Here is a 13,022-nt window from a genome sequence, read left to right as displayed (position 1 = left end):
TACTCAACAAATCCCAACATACTGGAGTAGGTGGGGTAAGAAGAGATGTAAAAAGGAAGTATTTTCTAAAACTTGAGTAAGATAATTTTATGAAAAAATTTAAAAGATCAATGTGGGCTCATAAATAAAAACTTTTGGATCTTCATTATGTGTAAGATTTGGTATGGAAAGGATATAGGAAATTATTCAAAAAGGCATTAGGACACAAACAGGAATGGCTATTTGTAGAAGCTAGGGTATAGCTATCCATCCCTCAAAGTGCCACTGTGCTCTGTATCTTTCTTAAGGGATTCATAATCTGTACTTAATTACATTTATTTGTCTTAATTCCCTTCCTAGGTTGCAAGCAACTTCAGGTAAAATAAAACATATATTTATTTTACTTTTTTTTTTTTTTAAAGCACAAGATAATTTTTAAATATATCAGTCAGTTTTCTTTGGCAGTTTCTTGAAAGATGTTGTCCAGAGCATTTTTTTCTTTTTTATCATTATTTCCAGATAATCCAATATTCTTAAATTATCTTTCCTGGATCTACTTTTTTCTAGGTAAATTTCTTTTCTATTGAAAACATTCACATTTTCTTCTTTTCCCCCCACTTTTAAAAGTTGTTTGATCATATCTTGATGTCTCAGAGAATCACTAATTTCTACCTGTTCAGTTGGTTTTTATAAGGAATTTATTTTTCAATGAGCTTTTGTACTCTCTTTTCCATTTAATGAATTCTATTTTGGGGAGAATTATTTTCCTAGGTATATATTTATATATCTTTTCTCATACTATTTACTCTTTTCCCATGATTCTGTAATGTTACTTTTATTTCTTCTTTTCAATTTTTCTTCTATTTCTCTAATTTGCTTTTTAAAGAAGGATAAAAACCTTAAAAAGATTTAAGGTCTCCTAGGAATTCTTTTTGGGCTTGAAACCTAATTTTTTAATAATTTTTTATAGCTCTATGAAATAATTTTTTGGTATTTTAATTATCTGAGTAAACAGGCACTGAATAAGAAACTTAATTTAGGTAGTATTGTCTTTTTTATATTATTGGCTTGGTCAATCTATTTCTCCAATTTTCAGAATGGTTTGATTTGTGTAAAATGTTTTTTAATTGTGTTCATATAATTTCTGTGGGAATGATAACAGGTGGACTTCCATGTATTATATGCTGTTTATAGTTATCTTAAATGAAGATTGTGCTGGATTTTGTTGGTATTATTTAGAAATGCTGATAATTTGTCTGGGTTTATTTTTTATCTTGCAACTTTACTTAAGCTATTAGTATTTTAAATTACTTTTTTAATTGACAGTAGGATTTTCTAAGTTATCATATCATCTGAAAAAAAGTGATTGTTTTGCTTTTTTTCTCAGTGTTCATGCTTATTCCTTCATTTTTTTCTTATTACTATAGGTAACATTTGTAGAATGATACTTAAAAGTATTTGTGATAATAGACATTTTTGTTTCATCTCTGATCTTATTGGATAGGCTTATAGCTTTAGTCTTTTTAAGGAAAGTTTAATTTATTTCTTATTTTAAAAAATCAGGCAAAAATTTTGTGTTTTGTAAAACAAATACATGAATCTGCATCTATTTAAATAATCATGTGATATTTATTGTTTTAATTATTGATATATGGTCAATTTATGTTTATAATTTTGCCAATACTAAACCATCTCTATTCTTGGTACAGATTCTTTCTGCCATAGAATATGATTTTTGTGATATATTCCTATAATCTTGCTAGTATTTTATTAAAAATCCGTACAACAATATTCACTAAGGCAATTGCATTATTGTTTTTTTTCTGTTTTGAATACCGTGATTTAAGTAGCAAGACCTTATTTGTTGCTTAGAAGGAATTTGCCAGAACTCCTTCTTTACTTATTTTTTCCCAAAGATTTTATGTAGTATTAAAATTATTCTTTAAATTTTTGGTACAACTAACTTGTAAATTCATCTGATCCTGTTTTTCATCTCATCGTCTCTCTCCTCCCTCTTCACCTCTACCCCCTTTTAAGGACCTCTTTAATAACTTGTTTAATTCCTTTTTCTAAGATAGGGTTACTTAAATATTCTATTTTCTGTTCTATTAATCTGAGGAATTTATATATTTTTATAAATATTCATCCATTTCATTTAGATTATAAATTTTACTGGCAAATAATTGGGCAAAATTCCTGCTAATGACTGCTTTTACTTCCTCTTTCTTGTTTGTGAATTTAGCTTTATAATTTTTTTTTAATATTGGTAGTTAGGTTTTCAGCTTTCTTTTGGAAAATAAAATTAGTCAATGGGTTAGTTCAATGATTTTGCAGTTGTTATTATTGTTTTACTTTGGATTTTGTTGATTTTTAGCATTTTCTACTTTAGGATTTTTATTTTAGTGTTTAGTTCAGGGGAACTAATTTTTTGTTGTTGTTGTCATTGTGTTGGGTTTTTTTTTTTTTTTTTAGTTGCTTGCCTAAATCTTTGGTCAGATCCTTTTTTTACTATTATTGATATAAGCAATTAAAACAAAAATTTCCCTAAGTACTGATTTGGCTATATTCTACAAATTTTAGCATGTTTTTTCATTGTTGTCATTATCTTTAATGAAATTATTGATTGTTGATATGATTTGTTCTTTGAACTACTTATTTTTAAGGATTAGGTTTAGAATTAATTTTTAATCTGTGCTTTCAAAATCTTTTATTGAGTAGGATTTTGATCACGGACATACTATGTGTATTTCATCTTTTTTCCTCTAAGGAAACTCAGTAAATATTTGTTGAATGAATGAATGAATGAGTGAGTGAGTTAGTGAATGAATAGTCAAGCTAAATCTTTAATGCCAATATTAAAGAGGATAACCAAGTCCTCCCATGTTCATTTTCTTGAAGCCACTATTGATAAGTGAACAAGGAATTGAAAGAGCCTTAGAACTAAATTAATATAATAACTTAATAAAATCAGCATTTATCAAATGACTACTATTGACAAGGTACTCTGCTAGGCAGTAAGGTGACAGAATTGAAAAATGACTTAATGTTGCCCTGAAAGAGATTACAGTCTAAAAATCTAATTCTTTTTACTTAAGTGCATCTTTGTATATCTTGAACACTGAGACTATCACAAAATGGTAAACCCCAAAATTCTATTACATAACAATTCCTTTTGTACTAAATTATGTTTAGTTGTTTAAGAAATTTTAAAATAAGATCCAATGCATAAGTGAGTGACTTAAGCATCCAAAGACTTGATATCAAACACTGTCTCAGATATTTACTAGTTATGTGTGACCTTGGGCCTCAATTTCCTCATCTGTAAAATGAGGGGTTAGAGTCAATAAGCCTTAAGTTTCCTTCCAGTTCTACATCTATGATTCTATTTTCCTATAAAATATAAATGGGAAGTAGTTTTATCTTTATTATTACTTTTATAGTATTATTTTTAGTTTTCGGCCCACTTCAAGTTTACTTGTTTTTTTCCCAAATCACTCTCCTTCATCTGATCTCATAGTACTTTGTAATATTCTTATGTATGTATCACATTTATTTATATAATTTTATTATTACTCTTATCAGATTGTAAACTGTTTGAAGGTGAGGATTACATCATATTTATGTCTTTATGACTCCTAATACATGATGAAATCATATTTAATAAATGTCTACTATCAGATGCTGAATAGGAAAGATTCATTCCTAAAAGAAAAAATGAGTTGTCCAAGATCCCAAGAAATGGACTCCCAATTCCTACATCCACAGTAAGGTCTGTCTTGAGTAGTTCAGCACCAAGAACCTGATCTTGTCCTGCTTTTTGAATTTAATCCAGCTGCTTTTGTCACACCATCTATCAGAGTCTAAGGAAAACAAACATTTCAAAGCTGTGGTTGCCTTAAATATGCTTTTGTGGGTGCAAGTTTGTTATCATAGCTCAATGAATTAGTTCTACTCTGAATGGGTCAGTGAGCTGAGTAGTTCTTTTTAAAAAAAAGTCACCATGATAAATCAATCACTCTATATATGTTAAAAAAAAAAAAAGAAAAAGAATGAGGAAAGATTTATTTTTCTGGTGGTCTGGTAGCTAATGGCAGTTCCTAAACTCCCAAGAGAAAAGCAAACATCCCAGCACATACTATTGTTAATTTTGCCTGTAGAATGAGCTATCCATAGGAAAGGTGCTAAAGACCAGTTAAATCAGTAAGCATGTATTTGTGTTTAATAGATGAAAGGCAGAGTGAATAAAATGGAATCATTACTACCCAGTGACTGGACTATTGAGGTTGAATATGGATCCCATCAGGGTTCTTTAACCCTGTGAGGATCTGCTTTTGTGCAAATATTTTGGAACTCTTTAGAATGGTTATGTATCTTTTTTATCCTTATTTATGATAGGAGCATCACACTCCAGAGAAATGATACTAGAGGACAGGTCTGATGTCTTCCTGGGAGCCTAAAAAAATGTGATAGCAGCCAGTTGTTTTTAAGAGTTCATGGAATCTGGGGCAGCTAGGTGGTGCAGTGGACAGAGCACCAGCCCTGAAATCAGGAAGACTGGAGTTCAAATTTGACCTTAGACACTTAACACTTCCTAGCTGTGTGACCCTGGGCAAATCACTTAACCCCAATTGCCTCAGCAAAAAAAAAAAAAAAAAAAAAAAGTTTATGGAATCTGAACCGTTGGAAAGTAACTTAAAATTCCAGAATTAGAATGAAGCCTAGACAATGTTTTGTCCAATGATTTATTAGGTGAGGAAACTGAGTCTCAGGGATGTGTTTTTATTTTATTTATTTCTAATGAAATTAGATTCTATAAAGGAAAAAGAAAATGGACTAAATAAAATGTGTCTTTCCAGACTTGGGGATGCAGAGAAAAATTAAAAGACATCTGATATTTTAGACAAATAAGGAGGTTTTTGTTTTGGAATCTCTTTCAAATAGCAACCTACAAAAAGTGATATTATTGTTATTATTACTAAAATTATCACTATTGAAAATGATACAAAATCTTTCCATAGTGATTTAACATATATATGTTTATAATATATATGTGTGTGTATGTGTATATATATGCAAGTATATATATGTATATATGTGCATATACACACACACACACACATATATATATATATATATATATATATATATATATATATGTATATACACACATACTTTTGACATTTGTAATCCACTTCCCCATTAGAATCTGTAAGTTAGTTAATGAAAGTGATTATTTATCACCATCACTCAGATATGAAAACTGAGACTCTGGGAAAATGACTTAATCCAAGTCATAGGGCTAAGTGTAGAAATCAAGATTTATAGAGTGATTTTAACTTTCTAAAGTTCTCACTATCTCTTTTGATCCTCACTGTGCTCCTTTTGAAATACCTATTATCACGTCATTTGATAAATGAAAAGACTAGGCTAAGGGAAAACAACTTCTTGGAGACCATGAATTGAGTTACATCAGAAGAGACTATATTCCAGGGCTTTTGAACAAAAATAATGCCCTCTTTGTGCTCAACATGCTATATAAAAATAGTAGTAGATTCATAAAATTTAGTACCAAATTACATACCTGCATAGCTCATGAAGTTGTTGTACGGTGTGTTGAGGAAGGTCCGGAAGCCACATGTATCATTTCCTGGTGCTGGGTCCCCACACAACTTGTGCTTGGGAGCTGGGTTGGTATCACTGCAGAGATCACCAGTTTCATAGGAAGGCTCAATCTCCATACATGGGTCACTGCAGGACTGGATTTCTGATATACCTCGAAAGATATGGTAAAGACCTAGACTATGCCCAATCTCATGGGTCATTGTGTGTGTGTGCCCAGGAATGCCATAGAATGATGGGTTCAGGACGATACCACCTGCAAGGGGAAAACCAGGTAAATTGAGAAGTACAGTAAGTTGTTTCTCAGTAAAATGACATATAATTGAGAATCACAAAATCAATCAGTTTGTCAGTCAATAAGCAGTTAGTAAGTATTTATTCTGTTTCAGGCAATCTTAAAGTTTGAACTGGAAGTGACCTCAGGAAATTATTTTGTTTATTCGGAAGAGGAATTTTGTTCAAGAAGTTAGTGTCAAAATAGACATGTTTATAGAGAAAATGAAAAGAAAAAATTTTTGTTATTCTACCTGGTGACTCCCCAGTTCTGACCGTATTTATTCATTTATTGAGAATGCCTTTTGCTTTCATTTTTTGTTTGTTTGTTTTGGGGTTTGTGACAATTTCTCCAGATAGGAAAATATATCTAGTTTCCCATTGTGTATAAAACCCTGCATATCATTGGTACCTAATAATTGAGGTTTTGAGGTTAAGTGACTTGCCCAAGGAAAGTATTAAGTGTCTGAAACCACATTTAAACTCAGGTCCTCCTGACTTCAGAACTGGTACTCTACCCACCGCACCACTTAGCTGCCCCAGTACCTAGTAATTTTGAAGAAACATTAAAAAGAAAGGAAAAAAAAAAAAAAAAGGTCATACAATAACTGCCTCTCAGACATAGCACAATGAATTCAGGTGGTTTTCACCATCTCTTCCAGTTTTTAATCTATGATTCCATGATCCTATAGTAGGACTGTGCCTTCACTAATTTCCAAGAAGGTCCTCACAAAGTGTTGTCCGCAAAACCATTAGAATCACCGGACCTTACACATCAGAATGGAAAGGAATTTCCTTTCATAACATAAAATATACGACAAAAAATATATTCCCTATGGAAAGCACCATAGGGATTTATTAGTCTACTTCCTTCATTTTTGGACGAGCACACTAAGAACTAGAGTGGCTCAGATTCAGTGATTAGCAAAATAGTATTCCACAAGTATTCCATGGCTATATATATATATATATATATATATATATATATATATATATGAGAGGATTCTTTTAACCCATCTCTTGGTGGAGGTAGAAGGTCCATATTATTGCACATATTTTTGGACTTTTTCAATATATTGAGCAGCTTTGTCTAAAGTTTCACCATATAAAATTCACCACTGAATTTAGCAAATGGATAATGTGATGTAATTCCAGAGACTACACGCCCAAGGACCTAACCCAATGGCTTTATCTCTTAGCATTGATCTTTATCTTTTAGCTATGTCTTCACACTCAAATCCAAACATTTAACCTTTATCTTTTACCTTCTTAAGACAATTTCTTGCCTGTAAACATCTAACCTCTCAGTGCCTCCAGACAGCTCTATAAGCATTCTAAAATGAAGAGAAGGTGCCAATCTGCAATAATAGATAAAGTTCCTCATCAGAAGCTCCTTATACCAATAAAATCATAATATCAGTGTTAAAAAAGCCCACAAAAATATATAGATGCACCATGGCTCAATCCTTTATCTTCTCTACCTATCCTTTTTTATATTTAATTAAGAAATGATTTATTATTTGTGTCTTACATAAAAGGCTTTGTGTGAAATTCTATAGATATGAAAAGGGGGAAATGATACTCTCCTAAGTCTCATGGAATTGATAATCTAATAATTTCATTTCAGGAAGTCTATTTGCTCACTTTATTCTAAAATTATAGTGTAACACAGAATCATAAAATAGATTTTTTTAAAAATAAGTTTTTATGAATGTCTTTTTTTTATATCCTCATAGTTTTCTCAAGTAACATTCCTCCTCCTCCCAAAGAACCAATTCCTATAACAAAGAGTACTTTAAAAGCCAAAAGAAAAAAGAGAAAGAGAAAAGAATATAGAAGGAAAATTAAAAAAAAATCAGCAAAACTGATCAATATATAGAAAAAGTCAAAAACACACAACCATGTGGACCTCTTACCTCACAAAAGGTAGGTTAAGAGAATCCAGTTCTGTCTTATTCAGAAACAAGCTTATTTTTTATAATTTCACAACAATAACTTTTGATGTTTATAAGTACATGTTGTTATCTTTCCATTTATATTGTTATAGTACTTATGTATATTATATTCTTAGCTTGGCTTCACTCTACAGTAGAGTATATAAATCTTTCAATAATTTTCTATATTTGTTACAGCATATGTGGTCTATTTTTTTGACATTACATGGTCTAACACCCCAATTTTACAAACGAGGAACCTAATATTGTTTAAGAAAAAATGAATCACTTTCATAAGGTTATTCAATAACTTGGAAGAAGGGTTAGGACTAGCCCCAATATTTCTTGCTCTCTAGTTTAGTGAGCACAGAATTATAGATGTAGATCGGAAGGTACCTTGGTATACAAAAGAGGAAAAGACTCTTATTCTAAAGTCAAATTCCACCTCTAATATATGTTATATAGTTGACTTGGAGTAAATCATTTCTCCTTGTTGCATCCAGTATTCCTCAAATATAAAAGATACAAGTTGAATTGGATAGCCTCTTCAGTCCATTTACAGCTATAGAACTATATTTTTCCTTCCAGTTCAGTGCTATCATTTTGCAACTAAGGAAATGCAAAAAAAGGAAATTTAGTTTAAGTGACTTGCCCAGAAGCATATCATGTAAGAGTAAGAGGCATGATTTGAAGCTAGGTTCTTTCAATTCTAAGAGACCTCAAAAAAGGTCATCTAGTCCGAGCACCTCATTCACATTTGTAAACTATGATGATTAGGTATCCTCAGAACCTGAAGGAATGCTGGGAATGAAAAGAGATACTGTCTTTGAGTAGAGTCAGCCAGGGAAGGTTTCATGAAGGGAGGAGGGACATTTCAGCAAGATCTGGAAGGAGCAGAAAGGAAGTGGATTGGCTGAGAGAGAATAGAGCATCTACAGTAAGGAAAGAAAAAAAAAAACTGTAGAGAAAGAAACAATATTGAAGTATCAACAAGGATATACTGGAGCCAGCTTGATCTGGCTTGTGGGAACTTACTGTTTAGTTTTCAGAGTAACCTTTTGCATTTTAGAAATGAGCAAATGCTACAAATCAAAGCTTTATTTATTGTTTTGCTGATTCTTCAGATTTATTAAAGTAATGGAGAAAATATTAATAATGTATATTAAATGAGGTCCTCTGGACAGACCTCAGTCTCACCAAGATAATCACCATGAGGACAGTCAGGAATAGAGTCTAAAGTCTTTATTACATCATCATACTAAGTATTAAGTAATATAAATTAGAGAATCATCATCTCATCAATCATACTGAGTTAACACCTTGTTGTAAGTATCCTTGTTTCAAGTATACTTCTCCAGAGTTCCAGCCCTCTATAATTAGATTTAAAAGTGTGTCACAGGTACATTTTTTGGAGAGCCAATTGTTAAACATGTTAAACATCAAATATCAAAGCACCACATGTGCTTATACATGTGAGTGAAAATTGGGTGTTTCATGAGAAAGAAATCTCAATGTAATCTAGGATAGGAAACATACAAAATACCCCATAGCAGAGGTATACTATATGCTTTGCAATCTGGTGTCTGGCAGAGGGCCTTTTACATAGTAGGTATTTAACAATTCTTAACAATTGTTTTTTATACTGACTTGAATGGAGAGCTTCATGAAATATTTGTGGACATCAATTGAAGGGGAATAGCACATCTCCAGGAGAGGCAGAGAAATATAACAGAAAGAGAAATAACCTTGGAGTCAGGAGAATCAGAAATCTGCTAACTCTATGACCACTGATGGAAATTCACTGGATGAGAGATGCTAAAGATGTTATGTAATTTCATAGAGTATAATGCTCCACTCTGGATGTCACATTTTAATGGCAAGGCGGAGTATATTTAGAGAAGGGAAACCAGCATGGTAAAATGACTTGAAGTCATGTTACATGAGGGGACTGAAGGTATAATTCAGCCTGGGGAAGCTGAATGTGATCATGACCTTCACATTTCTGTAGGGTTGTCATGGGAATGTATTATAGTAGAGAGGGCACTGCTCTCAAGAGTCAGGAAGACCTGAATTCATGTCCACTTGGGGCACCTATTAACTGTGTGACCCTGGGCAAGACATTTAATTTCTCTAGGCTTCAGTTTCATTATCTTTAAAGTGGGACATTTAAAGGTACCTCCTGGGATCTTGTAATCCTATGAGATTGTTTCTTTTGTGTGTGTGTATTTGTGTGTGTGTCTGTGTGTGTGTAAGTGGATGGGCCCCTTTGGCAATCTTGTTAAGCCTCTGGACCCCTTATTGGAAAAACAATTTTAGATTCACAAAGTAAAATATATAAGATTACATAGGAAATTCATTATAATACCATAATCAATGTTTTTTAAACAAGTTCCTGGACCTTAGGTTAATGACTTTTTCTGTTATCCTGTAAATGCAAAACTAACACTACAAGATAGGAGGAATTACAGGGAGACAGATTTCAGCTCAACATAAGAAAAATGATTTTTTTAATCATTTAGAATCATTCAATAATGGAACAAGTGGGCTTACTCATAAAGTAGTACTTTCTCAGACACTGATAATGTTCAAAGAAAGTGTATATGACCACTTGCCAATAACATGATACAAGGTATTAGAAGTTTTGTATATGAGTTTGAGCTAGATGCTTGATTGGATCCCTTCGACCTCTAATATTCATTGACTGAGATAACTTGCACAGTGGTCCAGGATAAGAATATATTGCCCTTTTATAAAAATGATAAAGTGCATCTCCTTGTTGGAGTACATAGACAATTTTTGTAGCACTGAGCTATATATTCTGCACCACTTGGCTCAAAATAAAAACAGAGGCAAGCCTTCTGAAATGGAATTTTCTGTTTCTGTATATTTTATGACTCATGGAGAAATGGCACCTTCCTTAGCATGGAATGAACAAATTTTAAGACATGTACCCAAACTTTAAAACACAAATTAATATTATGAAAGGTTAATATTTAGGGCTGAACAAACTTGTAAGTTGCCCATCAGAGTTAAGGGAAAAATGATGTCACAAAGAATGATGACAGAATAAAATTTGACTATAGTACCCTGTTAATTTGGGGAAACGAGACTGGAGCAAGATTTTAGCCAAGGGAATTTTGTCACTAGGAAAATTGCTGAGATGACAAGCTCACTAAGTTATGGAAAATCACAGATTCTATTAATTCTGCCCTGCTTAATGCCTTCTTTTGTAAAGATAAAGGAGAATGCATGAGGATTGGTATAGGAGGAATAAAAGAAACTAAGACAGGAAATCTTTTCTAGGTATTTTTTCAGACATAATAAGAAATTCACTGTCTCATGTCTTTTTTTTCCCTAGGACATTTTAGCTTAACTACAGGACAAGGAGATGGAAACAAAGCTAATATAAACTGGGATTGACTAGGGTTGAAAGGGACATGTCAGACATGTCAGACAAGAAATGAATGTTTTCTGTACTTATGAGAATGTGTTTCTCGTGGCAATCAAAAACCTACATCAGTTCCAATTCTCAAGAAGAGACTTTTACCTCATCAGATGGCTCATATTTAGACAAGAACTATATGATATATTTCAGTTTTTAAAAATTAATAAGTAATGCAAAGAATTTGTGGTCACAAGAAAGAATGGAATAAAATAAAAGATGAATCCACAGACTAAGAGGTAGAGAAAATTGTTTATACAAGAAATTTATTTTCCTTTTTTAGTATCTATAAAGAGTCAACTTGAGGTTGCTTGATGAAAACTGGATACCAAAACAAATCCCAACAGTGAATACAGATTAGGAAGCATCCCATTTACCTATGCCCAAGCACACTCCAATGTCTTAAATGTGGCATTTTGGGTTTCCTTTATTTGTATTTTTAAAGCAAAGTTAGTTTAAAAATAAAAAGCTTTTTCTATTTTGATGAATAAAAATAATGGTATTTAGCATTTAACAAATATTTAATACAGTAAAATAATTCATAAAATAAATGTAGTAAAATAAATTTTGGGGGATACATCCCTTAATATGTGGTACACATATATGTGTGGCTTAACAAGATTGGGTGGACAACATTATAAGGGTGAGTATAATAGGTCTGCCTGATTATGATGACTTAATAACTGGGGTATCACATATAGAACTACCTCTCTTAATCTGTGAATCAATTTTTAGTCTTTATCTCTCTCTCTCTCTCTCTTTTTTTTTTTTTGCTCTGATAAAATGTTACCTCCTCCACAAATATTTTAGTGATTATCTTAGCTGGAAGTTATCTTTCTATGATTTTAGAGCTAGAAATGACTTTATAGACCATTTAGTCCAACCCTTTCATTTTGTAGATGAATAAGACTTGGGGAAAGGGTAGGTGACTCACACAAGGTGAGTCAGCTAACAAATACCAAAACCATGACTAGAAGTCAGATTTCCTGACTCAGTGCACTGATTCTTTCTCCTGATTTTAGAACACTTTCTAATTCTTTTACATACTTATTACAGAATAATTTGTTGTTTATCTGGGAACATGTCTAATTATTCCTACTAGAATAAGCTTCTTGAATTCATGATCATGTCTTATTTAATTTTGTACCCTTTAGAGTGTAGCTAAATATATTGCATGTAGTAAATACTTAATAAATGCTTTTGGGAAATGTGTATCTTTAAATAGTTTTTATTCTCCAAGACAGGACTTGAATTTTTACTTGTTCCCAGTATTTATAAAGTACAAGGTTGTACAATTTTCTCTCTCTTGTACACATTCAGAATGTGGAGATTTTCACAGTAGCTTAAACGTTACTTTTAAGTTGTCACTGTTTTACTATAAATCAGAAACCTTCAGCTTTTGAAAAACTGTGTGAAATCCTCTTCCTTCAGGAATGTTTAGTCATCCTCTTCAGTTCTGTGTTCAGATGAAGCATTTCTAAATCACTCCCTGGGAACCCCAAGCATGCCTTCTACCATGCCCCCTGTACTCCATTATAATTATTTGTTTGGTTGCAAACCTCCAATTCTTTCTATTGATCCTTGAATTCTTCCTACTCAACTGTCTGGTTATTATCCAACCAGTCAATTATTTCTTTACATTTGTCAATGATCTTCTCTTTGCCTTCATTACCAATTCTGCCTTGAAGCTTCTCATTCTGCATTGTGATCTTCATGTTGAAATCAAAAGATTCAAGTGAGTTCTTAGAAGACACCCCATTTCTTTGCTTCTCTTT

At 32.2% G+C, this 13,022-nt stretch overlaps 1 protein-coding gene across 2 annotated transcripts in view; it reads right to left on the bottom strand.

Annotated features, from left to right (window-relative positions):
- PAPPA (pappalysin 1) overlaps positions 1–13,022 on the bottom strand; it is a 266,709-nt gene that overhangs the window by 190,796 nt on the left and 62,891 nt on the right. For both annotated transcript variants that reach the window (XM_003757073.2, XM_031954192.1), the window contains exon 4: positions 5,561–5,854. In XM_003757073.2, coding sequence (XP_003757121.1) covers positions 5,561–5,854 — 294 coding nt within the window. The remainder of the gene's footprint in view (positions 1–5,560; positions 5,855–13,022) is intronic.

Source organism: Sarcophilus harrisii, chromosome 2 (genome assembly GCF_902635505.1).
Source record: "Sarcophilus harrisii chromosome 2, mSarHar1.11, whole genome shotgun sequence".
NCBI lineage: Eukaryota > Metazoa > Chordata > Mammalia > Dasyuromorphia > Dasyuridae > Sarcophilus > Sarcophilus harrisii.
Note: the sequence above shows the minus strand (reverse complement) of the source record. Positions and strands in the feature narration are given on the sequence as shown.